We start from the raw sequence: 20,034 nt of genomic DNA, 5'->3' as shown, positions 1-20,034 counted from the left end.
TATAAAAAATCAGAATATTTGCTAATCCAATAAAAATAGGCAAAGGACCTCAGCAGACATTTCTCTAAGATGACATACAAATAGCCAATAGGTATATGAAAAAGTATTCAACATCACTAGTCATAAGAGAAGTAAAAATCAAAACCATAATGAGCTGTCACTTCACATCTATTGGAATAGCTATTTTTTTTAAAAGACAAAGGATAACAAGTGTTGGCAAGGAATGTGGAGAAAAATCGTTTTCTACTGCCTATAGGATATTAAGCAAATCACTCAAAGTTCTTTATTGGTATAATCTGCTTCTTTTCATCAGCACTACCATCTTCTCAAAATATATGAAAAGGATTTTTAATACTAAAACATTAAAAATTGGTGACTACCTATCACTATAAATCTAGCTATCCGATTTTCATCCTCTTTCCAAAGGGTTAGAGAAAGAATCCAAGATCCTTCTCTTTAGATTTCCAAGGAACTCTTTCAGAAGAGGAGAAAGCAGGAAGCATAACGTCGATTATGTTAACTAAATTTGGCTGAGTAATCCTACCAATAAAAATGGTAAACCATTAATATTACTATAATATTATTAAAGCGAATAGAACACTAACTGTTTTAAATGACAAATATTATTAAATTGGCAATGAATTTAAATGGACCTATACAAAAAATTGGTTGAAACTGCATTAAGCAGAAAGTAAAAATGTACTGGTCTATCTCAATCCATCCTTTAATAGCGTTCTCTTTTAGTCCTTTTGATTAGTTTCATCAGATAAAGGTTATTTGTTTTATTTTTAATTCCCTCCATTTCTTTCCCGACACCAAGACTTTCAAATCTTCCCCAGGAAGACTTCATTCATTCTATATTATCAGTGCATTATATTAATATATTACATCATTGAATACAACTTATGCTATGCCATAAACTACTGATTTCTTGTTTGCAATGGTTAGTATTAGTCCCAACATTTTTCTATTTGTTAATGAAAGTCACAGTGCTTAGCAGCATGTGGTTCAAGAAAAGTATTTTCTCTAGTGCTTGAATATTATTTACCCTATTGGGCTGTGTTATGGAGTCTTAGCTATCAGTAAATTTTCCTGATGTTTAAAATAATGTTTAAATGTTTCACAAAGTTCTTATGAAAATGACTTTAGCTTATTTACCCCTGCTGCTTTGAAAGATAAAAACTGACATTTAAAACAAATCACCAAAGAAATTTTAAATTATAATATTTTAAGAATGTTCATAGCAAGTTATAATGAAAATATGCCTGTATTTTAAATTTTTTCTATAGATGCTAAACTGTTTCTACTATTTTCTTATTTCTTCATGTTTCTTTTTCAATAACATTCACTTTTAATCTAGTCCTTTGACTATTAACTTTCTAAAAGAACAAAAGATTCTGAACTTTCAAGCTTCAACGATTTAAGTTTTTTAATTACTAGCTACTAATCAAACATACATCAAAATAATCCTTAAAATTTTAGACCAACTTTTAAAAAGATAAAATATACTATGTATTATTGTAATTCATTAAGAATGCTTTCAGTATTCTTATTATACAAGATTCAAAACAGAGTAAAAACTTTAATGATCTAGTCACATATTTTACCTTATTTAGATCTTCCCTTTCTTGTTGTAACGTTTTGATTTGTTTTTCATAAGCCTTGATTTGTCTAAAAGCATCATCTAGTTCTTGCCTCACAGCATTAGCTTCTTCAAGTTGCTGTTCCAAATGACTTGATTCTAAAAACAAAAGATAATGTTTCTTTTAATATTTGTATAAAAGCAAATGATTGAACCTAAGGTAAAACAACTAAAATTTTTTTTTAAATCAGTATTTTGAATTTAGTGTTAGGTCTACTGACAGTGTATACTAGTAGGACTCTTGACAAATTAAATGCCTATCAGTTCACTGTAAAGATGGTGAATGGCGTATGCCATTGTGAAGATGTGCAAAAATGCCTTACATACTCATTAGGAAAAAAAAACACGCTTCCAAAAAAAAAGCACCTTTGGACCAATTAAAAATTTAAAACTAACAAGCAACAACAAAACCAACCAACCAAAAAAAAAAAAAAAAAAAAAAAAAAAAAAAAAAAAAAAAGGCAAGTTTTACCGCAGTGTTGGTAAGCATCCTAGTGCTGATGTTAGTCAAATTACTGTGTAAGACGGTTTTGATTCTAACAGGGTGGTTCCAAATCACCCAGTCTAGTTTCACCACTGTTTATCTGAAGAATAAACTCTGATTTCTAAAGAGCAAATATCTGAAAAACTCCTGATCTAAGTCAATTCTTCTATTTTTCAGATGAAGAAACTCAGGGAGCTGAATAATTTGCCTACAGTCACATAGCAAAATGTGTATCAGAGCTAAGACTAGAGCCCAGGAAATCTTGCACTGACTTCTCCACCTTACAAGGTAATGTTATTAAATAATGTTTAACATTCTCAGATAAGAGGGGCTTTTAAGAAACAACATTAGTGATTTTAACTTATGCCTTAAAATGTAATAAATTGATAGGAAATGTTCCTGGTATCAAAAGTAAACTAGCAAAGAACTGAAGTCAGTGATACAGAGAAATCTAAACAACATTCATTATCAGTTCTGCTCTGGATATTTTCTGTTCTTTACACATTATTACTCTAAGTCAGCAATACCCAAACTTTTTGGCACCAGGGACCAGTTTTGTGGAAGACAATTTTTCCACAGCCCAGGAGTCCAGGAGATGGTTTCAGGATGAAACTGTTCTACCTCAGATCATCAGGCATTAGTCAGATTCTCATAAGAGGCATGCAACCTAGATCCCTCGCATGAGCAGATCACAACAGGGTTCACGGTCCCATGAAAATCTAATGCCACTGCTGATCTGACAAGAGGTGGAGCTCAGGCGCTAATGCTCACTCACCTGCCATTCACCTCCTGTTGTACGGCCCAGTCTGCTGGCACCAGTCTGTGGCCCGAGAATTGGGGATCCCTGCTCTAAGTAACATCCCCAGACAAGTGACATGAGCATCCCCTAGGAACTTAGATATGGAGAATCTCAAGCCCCAATCAAGACCTAATGAAGCAGAATCTATACAGTATCCTCAAGTCATTCATTTGTACATTAATATGTGGGAACCAGTGCACAAAGTGTTGTATATTGTTGAGACTGATGCTTTCAATAAATGAAGTAGTGGTAATATGTTAGTCCTGTTGGGAAGAGCAATTCACTTGTGTAGATGAATCCTGCAGTCTAAAAATTACTTAAATGTATTAGTGTATAATGCATTGTATAGTTCTACATTTCATAAATAACTGATATCAGTGCAATAAATTGATAGATTTAAAACTTACTTTGAAAGTATAGTTATTAATAGCATAGTTAACTTTTGAAGATGGAAAGTTGTATTAACTGGTTTTCATAGTATCTGAACAGTATCAATTAATGAATGCTTATGTGAAGAAAACTAAAAATCATAGGGTGTTTAATCTTAATCATGGTGTTTAGTCTTATATTCAGAAAACTGTATTTTATCACTTTATCAAATTTTGGCATTTCATATGGGAATATTTCTATTTAAATTAATTTCAAACACATTTAAAGATTTTCTAGTTTAAGTTTTTAACATTTTTAGGATATCAACAATTTCTTTTCTTTTTTTTTTTTTGAGACGGAGTCTTGCTCTCTGTCACCCAGGCTGGAGTGCTATGGTGTGATATCAGCTCACTGTAACCTCCGCCCTCCAGGTTCAAGCAATTCTCCTGCCTCAGCCTCCCAAGCAGCTAGGATTACAGACACTCGCCACCACGCCCGGCTAATTCTTGTATTTTTAGTAGAGATGGGTTTCACCATGTTGGCCGGGCTGGTCTCAAACTCCTGACCTCAGGTGATCCGCCCGCCTCAGCCTCCCAAAGTGCTGGGATTACCGGCGTGAGCCACTGCCCCCTGCCCGGATTTCAACAATTTCTAAACTAAATATCAATTTACGTTTGTTATTTCTCATAATTAAGAGTAAAAATGTAGCCTGTAAGGCAGCTGACTTCTGTCACTTACTGGTTCATTTTAATCAAATTTTATGGTCAAGGAAAATCAATTTAGAGTAGCAATATGGTACATTATTAGTAATCCATTCTGAGCACACTTTCTTTCTTCTACTTTTGAAGTGTTCTTCTCTGACATGTTCAGTTTTTTCAGAAATTATTGTTACTGACTTATTTCAACAGCTCTGAGAAACAAAAAATTCAGTATTTCATAAAATTTCTCTATCATATAAAGTTTATAACAGATGATATCACAGGGGATAGCTTCTAAAAGCTTTAAGGATATTTTCACTGATTTATTTCAACATAGTGTTAATTTTAGTTTTCACCACAGCCATTTCATTTTGGCTGCTTTGCAATGGAGTTCTTAGAGAAATATATGTCAAATTTCCCTGTTTTATATTTCAGACACTTTTCAAAAGTGAAAAAAGCTCAAAACATTAATTTAAACAACAGTATGTGAATTATGAGAAGTACAAAAGAATGTACTAGATTAAGAAGTGTTGGAAAAGATAACCCCTCCCCTAATATTTAATAAAATCCTCCATTATGGAGAGAAACACAGCCCTTGTAAAATTTGGAAAACACAGAATGTTGCATTCCCAAAAGATGAAAACCCCATATCACGAAAAATCCAGAATGCTTTGAACTTTGGTCAAATACTATAAAATGAGTAAGGCAGCAGAGCCTTTACTTTTACTACACCAAATAACAAATATGGCTAAAATTCTGAAAGAAATCCAGAGACTATTAAAAATATCCAACACAATTAGCCATGACATTTAGATAAAGTTGTTAAAAACTAATTATAGTGAACAAATAGAAAAAGCTGTACTAGGCCGGGCACCATGGTTCATGCCTGTAATCCTAGCACTTTGGGAGGCAGAGGCTGGCAGATCACCTTAGGTCAGGGGTTCAAGACCAGCCGGGCTAACATGGTGAAACCCCATCTCTACTAAAAATACAAAAATTAGCCAGGTGTGGCACACACCTATAAACTCAGCTACTCGAGAAGGGCTGAGGCAGAAGAATCACTTGAACCTAGGAGGCGGAGGCTGCAGTGAGCCAAGATCGCATCGCTGCACTCCAGCCTGGGTGACAGAACGAGACTCTGCCTCAAAAGAAAAAGCTGTACTACGAAACTGAGTTAGCTGATACCAACTAAATGGTTCTTAGCTCACGGGTGCTATTCAGGACTGTAAAATTCAACTTGTTAGTAATGAGGACTTAATGAAGGCATCATACATATGGGGTTATTTTCTTGGCACTGGATGGCATGGAAGATAAATATAAAATATGGTCTCTGTCTTGAAGGAGGTAAGTTAGACAACAGCAACACTTTTAAAAAATAATAAAGTAGAAAATCAAATGCAAGTTGTGTGGCAGGCTATATGTGCTATAGGAATTGAGGTCAAAAAATGGGCATGATTAAAGCAGTGTTCAAAGTGGAACACTATAAACTGGAAAGGGGTTAAGACTAGAGCCAGTGGGAGGTTGGCAGAATAACCAAAACATCTCCCTGATCCACAAGATGGATAGTTTCATTTTTCCCATTATGTAACTCTTCTGAGATGCGAAGAAACTTTACTTCTAATTATAATGAGTAAAAATAGGCTCCCTTATTATCAATACCCCTATTCACAGGAGGGAGGGAGGGAGGGAGGGAGGAGAGAGAGAGAGAGAGAGAGTGTGTGTGTGTGTGTGTGTGTGTGTGTGTGTGTGTGTTAGTTTGGGGTTGGAGAAATAGAAACAGTACACAGAGGCACATATCCCCAACCTCAAGGCAACATAAGAATGAGAGTCTCAAAAGCACATTATAGATTATAATAAATTTTTCATTTAGGAAACAAAAAAATCCTATTTTCTCATACAAAAATATTAAATGAGGTATTTTTTATTAAAAAAATTTTATTTTTGTCTGCAGATACTCAACAAATATATATTGTTATACAATACTGGCAATAAGCTTGGCACTAGGAATATAGTAGGAAAACCTACTATAACCTACCCCTAACCTTTAGAAGCTCAGAGTATGGTAAAGATGCAAATACTAAAAAGAAGTTGTCAATAATTATAAAATTGTCGCATTTTTTTCCAGAAACTTAAAAATATTGGAGAACACTGCTGTTGGGAAACACAAGATAAACAGTCATTAATGGTGGGTATTTGTATACACAAAGACTTTGCTCAAGAAGTTTCTGGAGGAATGACAAATTGAAGGTATTTTGGATACTTTTTTCTTCAGAGCCAAATTAAAGTTGGGGCTACTCATCAGGCAGGTCCTAAGGGAAGCCTTCAATTTGTATTTTTTTTAAAAAAGGTAAGGAAAGAAAGAAAGGGTAGGAAAAAAACAGTATGTGAAGGAAGTGGAGCACCACTGGGTGATTCAGCATGGCTGGAATCACTGGGCAAGGGAGTAGTAACAAGAGACAAAGCTCGAGAGGCAAATACATGCATAATAATGAAGGGCCTTGTATTAGAATTGAGAAATTTCTACTTTATCCTGGAGGCAATGGGGATCCACTGAAGGTATGTATGTTGAAGCTGTGACTTCAACAGACTTACACTTTAAAAGCTTACTCCGGAGACTTCAAGTTCTGGGAAGAAGGAATAGATATATTTCCCATTCTTCCCATTAAGTATAACTTAAAACCCTAGACATTATACATAAAACAAACATAAGAAGACTGAAATGTGAAGAAAAAAACTTTCTCAGGACACTGGGACCTGATAAACAACATAATGGTGAGTTTTCTGGGGTTTCTTCTTGGTTCATATAACCCAGAATTAGAGCTAAAGAAGATGATAACCCATAAATGACAACAGCTATAAAGAGAAAAAGCCCCAACAAAAGCCTGCTCTTTCTAGCCAAAGGATTAGGAAAGGGGTAGACCAGGAAGACAGACAACTCATGGAAAATAACAATTCCACTTGAGATAAACATCACAGAAAAAAAAACTGGCCTCATGTCACTAATGTCAACAATGGACAAGTGCAGGGGGGCTAGATTTCCAACCTCATGAGGCTTATCATGAGATGCTCAAATACATCTGCAAGAGTGGTGTCAGAAAAACGCTGGGTGTGGTTACTCATGCCTATAATCCCAGCACTTTAGGAAGCTGAGGAGGGCGAATCACTTGAGGACAGGAGTTCGAGACCAGCCCAGGCAACACAGCGAGACTCCATGTCTACTAAAAATACAAAAAATTAGCCGGGTGTGGTCCCAGCTACTCAGGAGGATGAGGCACAAGAATTGCTTGAACCTGGGAGATGGTGGTTGCAGTGAGCTGAGATCACATCACTGCACTCCAGCCTGGGGAACAGAGTAAGACTCTGCCTCCAAATTAAAAAAAAAAAAAAAGGTGTCAGAAAAAGACAGGACATGAACCCTCGCTGGCTGACAACAAGCCTCCCCTTACACATTGTCAGTGGAAACCACACGGGGAACCTGGACTTCTACCTCCAACCTGGGTCGGGTTTTGGATCCCAAGCATACTGTATTTTCAATCTATTTTGGTTGGGAAAAAAATCTGCATATAAGTGGATCCACACAGTTCAAATCCATGTTGCTCAAGGATCAACTGTATTTACAAATTTACAGCATATTTAATTTTACTTTAAAATAAATCACAAATTTATAATAAATGTATAATTGCATAATAATTTTATGTTGCCTCAGCATCCACTTTGAATGCAGGTTTGGCTTTCTTGTTTCAGAGGCAGGGTTTAGTCACTCTTGATGCAGTTTCCAGTTCTACACCACACCGAAGGGGCTCAAGCAGGAGACATCTCTCCCTCCTAGCAGACTGGGATCCTGCCTTCTAGCTGCCTCCTCTAAGAGGACCATTCAAGCACTGGCTTCCAAACTGAAAGTGACCTACACCCTATTCCCTAATATATACTGCTAGTTGCCATGCTCTCCTGCTCAACGCTCTCTGTCTCCCTGTACTCCCTGCTCTCCAGGTGTGTGGCCTCCAGGCATGCCATGTGCCACAAGGTCTGTAAGTACTAAAAACTCTTAAACGTTCACATCGAGGTTGTCATTGACGCTGTACCAGCAATCTGACTCCTGACTGCAAGGCTGCTTCAGAAAGGATGCATACAGGTGGATCCCCTGCTGGTGATCTTTTGTTCAGGCCTCTGGTGGCTGCTGGTGACGGTAGCCACCAGCTACGTTAACAGAGAAAACAGGCAGTACAAGAAAGAAAGAAAAGAAAAAGAAGAAAAATAAAGAAAGGAAAACTAAAGACTAATATATTCGTGTATATAGATGCAAAAATCCTTAAAAATACATTAGGAATGGAATTCAGCAATATATAAAAGTAATTGTATACCATGACCACGATTTACAACAGAGATGTATGGCTGGTTCAACACTTTAAAATCAACCAATGTAATTCACCATATTAACAGGTTATTTTTTGAAAATCGTATGTTCATATCAATTGATACAGAAAAAGCATCTGACAAAATTCAGCATCCATTAATGATTTTAAAAACCCTTAGAAATACAGAAACAGAGGGAAATGAATGCTTTTCCCCAAGGTTAAGAAGCTAGAATGTTCTTCTCATCATTCTTCTTTAACATGGTGCTGCAAGGTCTTGCAATAAGGCAAGAAAAGGAAACAAAAAGCATATAGATCAGAAAGGGAGAAATAAAACTGTTCCCACCTGCAGATGACATGTCAGAATTAAAAATCCCCAAGAATCTATTTTTTAAAAACCCTCCTAGAACTAAGTGAGTTCAGCAACACTATAGAATACAAAATAAACATATAAAATTCAACTATATTTCTGTATATTACAATAAACACATGAACAATAAAATTAAAAGTACAATACCATTTGGAATTGCTCAGAAAATGAAATTACTTATTATTATTCTATAAATAATGGGTTAGACATCAACAAAAGCTTCCTTTGGATAGTGCCAGAACATTATTGTGAATGACAGCAAAACGTTTTAAGATTTAAAAATTCAGCTCTTTCATAGAGCTAACAAAGAAGCTCACAACTATTTTAGTGAATGACATAACAACTAGATTGTTGATTTGAATCTTTTACATCAATACCATCTATTTCAAGGCAGTTTTAAAATTAATTAGCAAGCTTTCAAAAGCTACTGCCATTCAAAGCCACATTCTACTATTAAAAAGAGAAGAGATAGGCTTATGAGTAAGTTTTCCAAATCGCTATCGCCTCTCTGAAGACAAATCACTGACCATTCTAGCTCGTCTTCTGTTCTACTGCTTTTTTAGTGTCATACAACTCTAACACAGACATTCAATGACACTCTTACTGTTATTGTTGGTACCGAAGCAAAGTCCATGATTCACTTATCATGTTCCCAATCTATAATAACTTACTTTTGGAAAGATAAAGTAACAGAGATTAGATATATAGATATTTCTTAGAAGGAGAGCCTCTTAAAAACACAAAATAGCATTCATAAATTATGCTCAAAATTAAGATCTCCATATATTTAGTATAAACAAAGTATTAATATGGAATTTTAAATAGTCATTTTTATAAACGATGCTACATTAGATTATTTCTTCTCTTTCACTTATTTTTGCCTAAAACTGCCTTTCCGGAGAGGCCTGACCATTCTCGTTAAAATAGTACCTTCTGCTCTCTCTTCCTATCCCTCTACTTATTCAGATGATGTAATGCCTCTAAACCCTGCAAAAAACTGCCATTTCATTCTGAGTAAAAACCAAAGACCTTACAACAATCAGTAAGGCTCTACTGATCAGGCAACAGGCCCATTTCACCCCTTTAGTTCTCATTTCCTTCTGTTCTCCCTGCTTGCTCATTCTGCTCTAGCCATGCAGTACTCTCTGTTTTACTTGAACTCCTGGGGCACATTTCATTTTAGGGTCTTTGCACCGGCTAGTCCTTCTGCCTGGAACACACATTTTGCAGATAACTGTATGGCTAACCCCCTTGCCTTCTTTAAATTTTTGCTAACATGTCACCTTCTCAGTCAGGCCTACCCCCGGAGCACTATACTTAAAATGATAAAACTCCTCATTTTGTACATCTGACTAATTCTCCTTATTCTATTCTTATTTTTAAAGCACTTATTACCTTCTAACATATTGTATTATTTACAAAGTTATACATTTACTGGTTTCTGTTTTCTGTCCTTTACCCAGGCCAAAGCAAAGATTTTTTGTTTAGTCTGTTTTGCTTAATGTTGAATCCCAAGAGCCTAAAACAACACCTGCTACATAGTAGATGCTCAATATATTTATTGAAAAAATGCAATAAATGAATAATAGGTATATGAACACTTGTCAAATTTAGTTTTAGTCTCAGTAATACACTGAAAAAATAATTAACATTAACAAAGAAAATAAATTTTCTTGATGCCTGTATACATGCACTCTGCTTGTCTCTAGTGTCCTTCTTCCTCACTCCTAACTCACCTTTTCCTCTCCTCACAAATATGCTTTGCCAGGCAAATTCCAAAATGAATAGGCCTTCCAAAAAGGCCATCCTTGTTCACATAAGTCTGTGTTAGGTGATCCTCCTATGTACTCTCCATGTACCTCCATTTATTTTTCCTGATAGCCTTTTCATATGTATTGCAATAACTGTTTATCTGTTTCCCAGACCAAAATGTGAACTCCTTGAGAGCAGAACCCATTCTTATTTGCCCTTCCCTGACTAGCATGCAACTCACATCACATAACACAGACAGGTTCTCAACAGATGTTTTTTGTGGGAATAAACCATTTTTTAAACATAATCCTAAATTGAATTAACAGTGAATCACAGATATTTACCTGTTACTTGTTTCCTTAGTTTTTCAATTTCTTCTTTTAAGTTTTTTATTTCTAAATCTTTGCTTGCTGTTAGCGGACCATCAACAGTTGAATACTGCAGAGCTTGGACAGTCTGTGTTGACTCTTTAAAAAAAAGAATAAGAGAAAAATATCACCATACTCCAAATTCTTAAAACTAGTAACATTTTTTTTAAGAGGGAAATTCTTATACAATTTTATAGAACAAAACATCTACTCACTGACGAAAAGCATGTGAATACTCAAAAATTAAGTCATAAAAAATCAGGCCGGGCATGATAGTTCATGCCTGTAATCCCAGCACTTTGAGAGGCCAAAGTGGGAGAATCACTTGAGTCCAGGAGTATGAGACCAGTCTGGGAAACAGAATGACACCCTTTCTCTACAAAAGATATAAAAATTGGCAGGGAATGGTGGCACATGCCTGAAGTCCCGCTACTCAGGAGGCTCAGTGGGAGAATTGCTTGAGCCCAGGAGGTTGAGGTGGTAGTGAGCCGTGATCATGGCACTGTACTCCAGCCTGGGAGACAAACTGAGACTCTATCTCAAAAAAAAAAAAAAAAAAAAAAAAAAAAAAAAAAAAAAAAACAAAAAAATCTGCTGATATATATATGTATATATATATATGAAAGAATCTACCTTCTAATAATTTTTGGTTTTAAATACTGTTGGTGTACTCTGCCAATGAATCAACTACATAGCTCCTTTTTCTCCTAGTAGGAACATCGCCATGTGGTAACTCAAAAGTCTGGTATGTCAGTCAGATGCTATACGAAGAAATGAATCTGGTTTATAGACAGAGGGTTAGGCATGTTAATATACATATGCAGAAGTGCTGGCCTTCCAAATTTTACGTCTGAAAGTTGAGGCCCAGCTACAGGTAACTATGGTTCAACAATTTAGCTAAAATATTTAGTTAAAATAGAAAATATTAATTTATCTTGCAGTTCTAATTAGAAAATACAAGGTTTTTAAAAAAAAAAAACAGTAACTCTATTGAGGCTTACTCCCAGATATCATCAAAAGACACGGAACAAAGAAAACATTTTTTACCATTTTACATCAGAAATGAAATTGCCCTTTGTTCTAAAATAGGTATTCTGCTATTTATGGAGGGATACTTATATAATAAGTCTCTCCCTTACCATAATTCTTAATGAGTTAGTGCAAATCCTTACTGATTACTTTGTGTGTGCATATGTACGTGTGTGTGTGTGTAAACCATAATCCCTATATGTTTGACAGTGAATAAATATTTGTTAATTTGAATTAAAGGTATAAGATATACTAGATTGTGCATCTGATCTTGATTTTCTGCATCCTATAATTATTTCTTATACATTTCTTTCTCTTGGGTTCAAAACATGCCAAAAACTGGTCTTTTCTGTATTTATTATTTTGAAAAGAACATCCATTATTTTTATTTTTTTAAGACATCTAAATTGGGGGTAGAAAATGGGGAGACATAAAAATATCCAATGCGGGGGAGGTGTAGGTGCGGTGGCTCATGCCTGTAATCCCAGCACTTTGGGAAGCCAAGGCAGGTGAATCACCTGAGGTTGGGAGTTTGAGATCAGCCTGGCCAACATGGTGAAACCCTGTCTCTACTAAAAATACAAAAATTAGCCAGGCATGGTGGTGCGTGCCTGTAATGCCAGCTACTCGGGAGGGCGAGGCAGGAGAAACGCTTGAACCTGGGAGGCAGAGGTTGCAGTGAGCTGAGATCATACCACTACACCCAGCCTGGGTGATAGATCGAGACTATCTCAAAAAAACAAACAAAAGACCAAAGAATACTGAATGGACATTAAAAGGAGCTACTTTTCCTCCTGTACCCCACCTACCACAGGTACGAAGGTAGGGCAGGCATCCTTGCTTGTTATTGCCACCTCTCTCCTCAAAATTCCTAGGTCTACTGAAATGACCATTTCCTGCTCATGTGGTTATCCACTTGTCTTCCCTATCTTACTCTTTTTTAAATAAGGATTTTACATGTTGTTCTCTGCTGTTCTTTCCATTACTACTCTTCTTATTATTCTTAGTAACTTTAACATCAAAATAGATAATCCATCTAACACTGACTTCTGAGGCACATAAATCCCCTATGGCAGATACTGCTGGTTTTTACCTGACATCTATTCATCTCTTCTTCCTCGTGAACCAAATTCAATTATCAGGCTACAGTGCGCATAGGTAAGGTGGGTCCAGTCAAAACTGGCTGGTTTAAATTATTCATAATAATTCCATTCTACATTGCAAGTGTTGGTCAAGAATTAGGTATGTGATCTAGTTAGAACTTAAATGGTACCTTGAGAAGAAGTCCACTAGGGGGCTTCAGGGAGAGGTTTTAATCTCCCATTAAATGAAAGATGTATGAAACTAAATGAATCTTTCCACTTTCTGGGTCTCTGGATATGTGCAGATATGAAGATGGAATTCTTGGTGTACTCTGCCAATGAATCTACTTAGCTCCTTTTGTCCTAGCAGGGAACATCACCATGTGATAACTAAAATGCCTGCTATGTCTGTCAGACGATATATGAAGAACTGAATCTGGTGTATGAAGAGAGGTCTTACCTTCCAAAGTTTACATCTGAAAGTTGAGGCCTACAATATTGTGGAATCATGTAAGGAAAGCCAAGAAATTAATAGGGAAGCTACCCTAAAACTGGCACTGAAACCATTTACTTCTGACTTCTTAAGTGAGAAAATAAATCCATATTATTTAAGAATTCTCACATCTGCAGCCCAAAACAATCTAGCTGATAGACTTCTCTCCCACATAACCATCAGATTAATTGGCCACATCCTAAACTACTGGTTCTCTACTGCAGGTGGTACCATCACCTTATGTGAAGGGGACAGGAGAAGGGGAGTCAGTTGTTGACACAGCACATCAGGAGACTGCTACAAGCATTTAACATCTGGAAACTCAGAATGTTCAATATCTCAGAGTGTGAACTATCTCTCATGTGAAAAAATTACCTCACCCCAAATGCTTGTGGTTCACCAATTAAGAAATTCTACTATACACTTTGTCATTATCAATAACTGCCTGGCCTCCAAAATCATCTCTCTTATCTGTACAGCTTACTACTTTTGGGACCACTTCAACAATTCTTCATTCCAACCAGAAATGCCAATCAGTGTGTTCCTAACATTTTCCATTTTTTTCCTCTTTACTTCCTTACTTACCCTGGTTAGATTCTTTCGTCCATCACTGTTTTGCAAATACCTTCAATTTCTTTACCCTTCTCTCCTCCATTGTACTTATTCTAGAAGGCCCTCTATCTTGGCTAATTTCTACTCTTCTCCTACTGTATGATTTTACCCAAGTAGCTGAAAATGGCTGAAAAAAATACACAGTCATTTAAAACTCACGATTACTAAACTTAAATAACTTGGAAATATCTGGTGATCCTAAAATATTTCCCTAGCTCATTTACTCTTTTCATCTCCATACTGACCATTTCACATTTTCTCTTTTTCTTGTCAAATATCTAATATCTCCTCTACCTTCCTAACTCTCAGTGGATGACCCTATTTTGTATGTGATTTATTGTCTGTCTCCTCAAAGTAGAATGCAAACATAAAAGGGAGGTATTTTTGTCTTTATTTGTCTTTATTTGTTTTTTATTACATTCCTAGTCATGTGCAGTACGGTTCCTGGCTGTTTGATACTCAATAAATAGCTGATAAATGAATGAATCAGTTTAAATCTATGTCACTGCTTGTTGTGGGAAGTCAGGGACCCCAAACGGAGGGACTGGCTGAAGCCATGGCAGAAGAACGTGCATTGTGAAGATTTCATGGACATTTATTAGTTCTCCAAATTAATACTTTTATAATTTCTTATGCCTGTCTTTACTGCAATCTCTAAACATAAATTGTAAAGATTGCATGGACACTTATCACTTCCCCAATCAATACCCTTGTGATTTCCTATGCCTGTCTTTACTTTAATCTCTTAATCCTGTCAGCTGAGGAGGATGTATGTCATCTCAGGACCCTGTAATAATTGCATTAACTGCACAAATTGTACAGCATGTGTGCTTGAGCAATATGAAATCTGGGCACCTTGAAAAAAGAACAGGATAACAGCAATTGTTCAGGGAATAAGAGAGATAACCTTAAACTCTGACCACAGATGAGCCAGGCAGAACAGAGCTATATTTCTCTTCTTTCAAAAGCAAATGGGAGAAATATCGCTGAGTTCTTTTTCTCAGCAAGGAACATCCCTGAGAAAGAGAATGCACGCCTGGGGGTGGGTCTCTAAACTGGCCCCCCGGGCGTGCCCGTCTCTTATGGTCGAGACTGCAGGGGTGAAATAGACCCCAGTCTCCCATAGCGCTCCCAGGCTTATTAGGAAGAGGAAATTCCCACCTAATAATTTTGGTCAGACCGGTTGCTCTCAAAACCCTGTCTCCTGATAAGATGTTATCAATGATAATGGGGCCCGAAACTTCATTAGCAATTTTAATTTTTCCCCGGTCTTGTGGTCCTGTGATCTCGCCCTGCCTCCATTTGCCTTGTGATATTCTATTACCTTGTAAAGTACTTGATGTCTGTGACCCACACCTATTCGCACACTCCCTCCCCTTTTGAAAATCCCTAATAAAAACTTCCTGGTTTTTGCGACTTGTGGGGCATCACGGAACCTACCGACATGTGATGTCTCCCCCAGGTGCCCAGCTTTAAAATTTCTCTCTTTTGTACTCTGTCCCTTTATTTCTCAAGTCGGCCAACGCTTAAGGAAAACAGAAAAGAATCTATGTGACTATAGGGGCAGGATCCCCGATAACTGCTGTGAAACAAGTATTCATACCAAAAGGCAATGATCTTACATTTTTGTTCACTTTGCTCTGTGCAAACGATAATACACATGTAAAAATACTAAGAACAAATTAAAGAATTTAAAACATTAAAAAAAAAACCCAAAACATAGGAAATTCTTAGTCATAAGGGGATGGACTAGGAAGCAACAGGTCACTGCTTTGTTTCTCCTGCTGTAAAAAGTAAAAATTCAATACATAATTTGAAAAAATCTTATTTTTAAAAACATCTTTGGTTTATTTTACTTAGTTCTCTTTGCTTTCCCAGTAGGAGTTGGGAAAGTGAGCCAGGGAAGTGAGGCATTCTGAGGTGAAGAGGCTATTACAACTGCTTCTTACCTGGAAGCCTTATCCATTTCTGTGAGTGTACTTAGAACACGCTGGAAAGAAAAACCACTGAAGCTTCTGGAGGATGCGTGGGGATGATGCAACAATTTGGAAATCTCAAAGTCCCTAAGCATATGGTGCTTTTATTCCCATGGTATATTTTAATTGTTGTACTTGGGGGCTGCATGGGAAGTTAGGGAGCTTTGAAAAGTCAGACAGAAATCTCCAATAGTATAGAATTATTTCAAAGACAAAGAGCTGCTTGAGGAAGCGGATCTGCCTCAAATACATGGCCAGTCTCTTCATCAAGACACTTACTAAATTTGGAAATGGTATAGGGCAGAAGGCTGAAGAGAAGAATAAATCTCCCATAGTTTAGGAAGTGAAGGAGAAAGAGGCCCAACTAGGCTCTATCCAGCTCCCGCTTCTGGGCATTTGAAATCAAAGGTAGGGTTGAGTCTAATTAAAAATGCAATTTAGGGGCAGGCACAGTGTTCGTGCCTGTAATCCCAGCACTTAGGGAGGCTGAGGCGGGCAGATCACAAGGTCAGGAGATCGAGACTATCCTGGCTTACATGGTGAAACCTCGTCTCTAGTAAAAATACAAAAAATTAGCCAGGCATGGTGGCATGCACCTGTAGTCCCAGCTACTCAAGAGGCTGAGGCAGGAGAATCGCTTGAACCCGGGAGGCAGAGGTTGCAGTGAACCGAGATCACACCACTGCACTCCAGCCTGGGCGACAGAGCAAGACTCTGTCTCAAAAAAAAAAAAAAAAAAAAGCAATTTAGTCTTGTCCAAGCTCAATTCTTGATGGAACGAAAAGGGAGAAACCTCTCTGGGGCAAAAATAATATAAATTTCCTTCTCTGTGTTATTTTTATTCATGACATCTTTCACATTTGGAAAAGCAGAAAAGCATGACAAATGAAAGAAAAAAACAGAAAGGCAGGCTCACAGATGATTCAGTTGTTGAAAGTAACAGATAAGGACCTCAAAATATTAAAATGTTAAAGAAAATAGAGAAAAAAATACACAAAATATGGGGAAATTTCAACAGAAAACTGAAAACTGAGAGAATCAAATGAATAATCCTTAACTAAGAAAGACAATACCTGAAATTAAGACTAATTAGATGGACTTAACAGCAAAACGGATAAAGCAGAAGCCAGAATTAGTGAACCTGAAGGCAGATCAATAGAAAATAATGAAGCACACAAAAAACAGAAAGAATGGAAGGAACAGAACAGAGCATAAAGGAAATGTGAGATACCATCTAACATATATGCAATTACAGTCCCAGAAGGAGAGGAGAGAGTGCATGAGGCAAAATAATATCTACAGAGATTATGGCTTAGAATTTTGCAAAACTGATAAAGGACATCAAACAAGATTGCAAAAGCTCAGTGAATCTCAACCAGGATTTTCTGTTCATATAAAGAAAGCGACATGTACGTGAATCATAGTCCAACTATTTGAAACTGAAGTTAAGGACATAATCCTGAAAGCAGCCAGAAGGGAAAACATATACATTACATTCAAGAGCTTAAGATTAATAGCTGGCTTCTCGAGAAATATTATGGAAGTTATTATAGGAAACAATGAAATAATACATGTAGAGCTCTGAAAGAAAAAGCTGCCAAGCTAGAATTCTAATCCAGAAAAAAGTATTCTTCAAAAATGAAGGTAAAAATAAAGACATTTTCAGATCAACAAAATCCTATCAAGAATTTGTCACAACACACTCACATTACAAGAAAACGATAAAGGAAGTTCTTTAGGCTGAAGAAAAATAATTCCAGATAGAAACATGGATCACTAGGGAGAAGTAAAAAAGCACCAAAAGGGTAAATATATGGGTAAATAAAAAGATATTTAAAATTAATGAGTAAAGAAAACATAAAGCAACAATCGAGTAAAAATGTATTAAAAGATTTATAACAGATTAAGGTAAACTATGTAACAACAGTCATACAAAGGAGCTGTCTAAAGGTTTCTGCGTTGTTTGTGAAGTAGTAACATACACACATTATTAAGAAAAAGATATATAAAGACCTAATAGAAAAATGGGCAAGAACCTCGAACCAAAACTTCACAAGACTAGATATCCAAATGGATAGTAAATATATGAAAAGATATTCAACCTCATTATTCACCAGGGAAATGCAAATTAAAATCACGGCAGGACATCACTATACTTCTACCAGAATGGCTACAAGTGAAAAATGCTGACAATATCAAGTTCTGGTGGGAGCTGAAGAAAGTAGAACTCATACATTATTAGTAGAACTATATATTGGTATAGTCACTTTAGAAAACTCTTTGAAATTATCTTCTAAAGCTGAAAATCCTCTACTATATGGCCCAGAAATTGTACTCCCAGGTATATATCTGAGAGAAATAGTATATAGGACCACCAAAATAAATATATAAGTATATTTGCAGGAACTTTACTCAGAGTAGTCAACATCTGGAAATAACCCAAATATTTACCAACAACAGACTGGGTAATTTTTTAGTGCTGATATACAATGAAACACTAAACAGCAGTACCAAAAAAAAAAAGAGCAAATTGCTGATATATACAAAACGGGTGAATTTCAAAAAACAACAAGTGAAAGACGCCATACACAAAAGAGAATATACTGTACGATACCATTTATGTGAAGTTCAAAAACAGGTAAAAATTCATTAATGGTGAAAGAAATTAGGATGATGTTTATTTCATAGTGGTGGGTTACAAACTGGGAAGGGACATGTGAGGACTTTACCCGATGCTGGACATATTCTACACATGAATATGGGTGAAGGTTACATCAGTGTATACATATACAAGTATTTATTAGGCTTATACTTCAAAGTAGAATGCTTGCACACTTTGCTATATGTGTATCACCACATTAAAAAAAAAACAAACAGAAAAACTCCAGTCACAAAAGGGAAGTAATTCATATGCAGAGATCTTAACAACTTGTTGAAAAACAGAAAATAGTCCCTTGTATTGATGTCTACACAGTCTTTTTCTCTACTGGGCCTCTAAACGTATGACAGTAAAGTTTTGTGATTGTAAAACTTTGATTAGTTACAAGTTCCTGATTATTTGTCCATAAATACATTACTTCATTCATAAAATATGTAAGTCAAATATATAATATGTTACATACTTTATTTTAGAGAAAAAAGCAGAAAAAGGAGACAGGAGTACTGGGGATATATATATGATTAAATTATAAATAGGATGGTCAGGAAAACCTTCAATGAAGGCCTCATTCAATTAGAGACTTGCTTCAAGTAGAGAATATTCTAACATTCAAAGGTCAAAGAGTTAACGAAAACTTAGCAAAGGAGACTGGGAAGGACAGGTTTATGAAGAAAAAGAAAACCAGGAGATAAAGTGCCCCAGATGCCAAAAAAAAAAAAAAAAAAAAAAGAGGGAGAGAGCGTTATCAGGAGGAATAAAAGGTCCATAGGGTCAAATATTGCTGACAGGTTAAAAGGTCAAGACAGAAATGATCACTGGATTTTACAACACAGGATAGGGAAATAGACTAGGGGAAATAGCATGAAGAGCTGACCTAAGGTGAGTGTCTGTGAATCTGAATTAGTATTAGTCAGCACGTTGTGGGTGTTTTAGGTAAGCTGTCTTCAGCTGGATAGTTGAAGATACAAAGTTGTATTCAAGCACGGTTGGGGTTCTGCCAAAGGTATTTGACAAAGAGAAAGAGGAACAATAGATTTGAAGGTATATGCCAGGGTATGATTATGGCTGAGCAGAGAATGAAAAATGAGGGTATAAATAGCAGAGTTAAATGGTGATAGACTTGTAGGTAATGGTGGCAGTGAAGAAATACTGGAGTTAAGGGGTCAGAGAGAGAGCACTAAAAATTATGAGCAGGAGATTATAAAAGATTTGCTGGAAACTGCAATTAATGAAGAGTTTTAGATATTGTAATCTTAAGACATATCTTATTACCATAGGATGGACTGGATGAAACGAGGTGGAGAAAACAATCACTGAAGGTGAAGAATCAAGGAACTCATTCAGAATCT

General features: G+C 36.3%; 1 protein-coding gene across 19 annotated transcripts in view; it reads right to left on the bottom strand.

Moving 5' to 3' along the window:
* The window catches only part of CDC42BPA (CDC42 binding protein kinase alpha), a 314,383-nt gene that overhangs the window by 126,592 nt on the left and 167,757 nt on the right, over nt 1–20,034 (bottom strand). For all 19 annotated transcript variants that reach the window (XR_004030077.1, XM_030812764.1, XM_030812771.1 and 16 more), the window contains exons 11-12: nt 10,811–10,933; nt 1,608–1,741 (exon numbers count right to left, since the gene is read on the bottom strand). Coding sequence is in view for 18 of the 19 variants with exons in the window: in XM_030812764.1 (XP_030668624.1) it covers nt 1,608–1,741; nt 10,811–10,933 (257 nt within the window). In the remaining variant the exon portion in view is untranslated. The remainder of the gene's footprint in view (nt 1–1,607; nt 1,742–10,810; nt 10,934–20,034) is intronic.

The sequence above is a fragment of the Nomascus leucogenys genome, chromosome 5, assembly GCF_006542625.1.
Source record: "Nomascus leucogenys isolate Asia chromosome 5, Asia_NLE_v1, whole genome shotgun sequence".
NCBI classification, from domain to species: domain Eukaryota; kingdom Metazoa; phylum Chordata; class Mammalia; order Primates; family Hylobatidae; genus Nomascus; species Nomascus leucogenys.
This window is presented reverse-complemented; position numbering and strand designations above follow the sequence as displayed.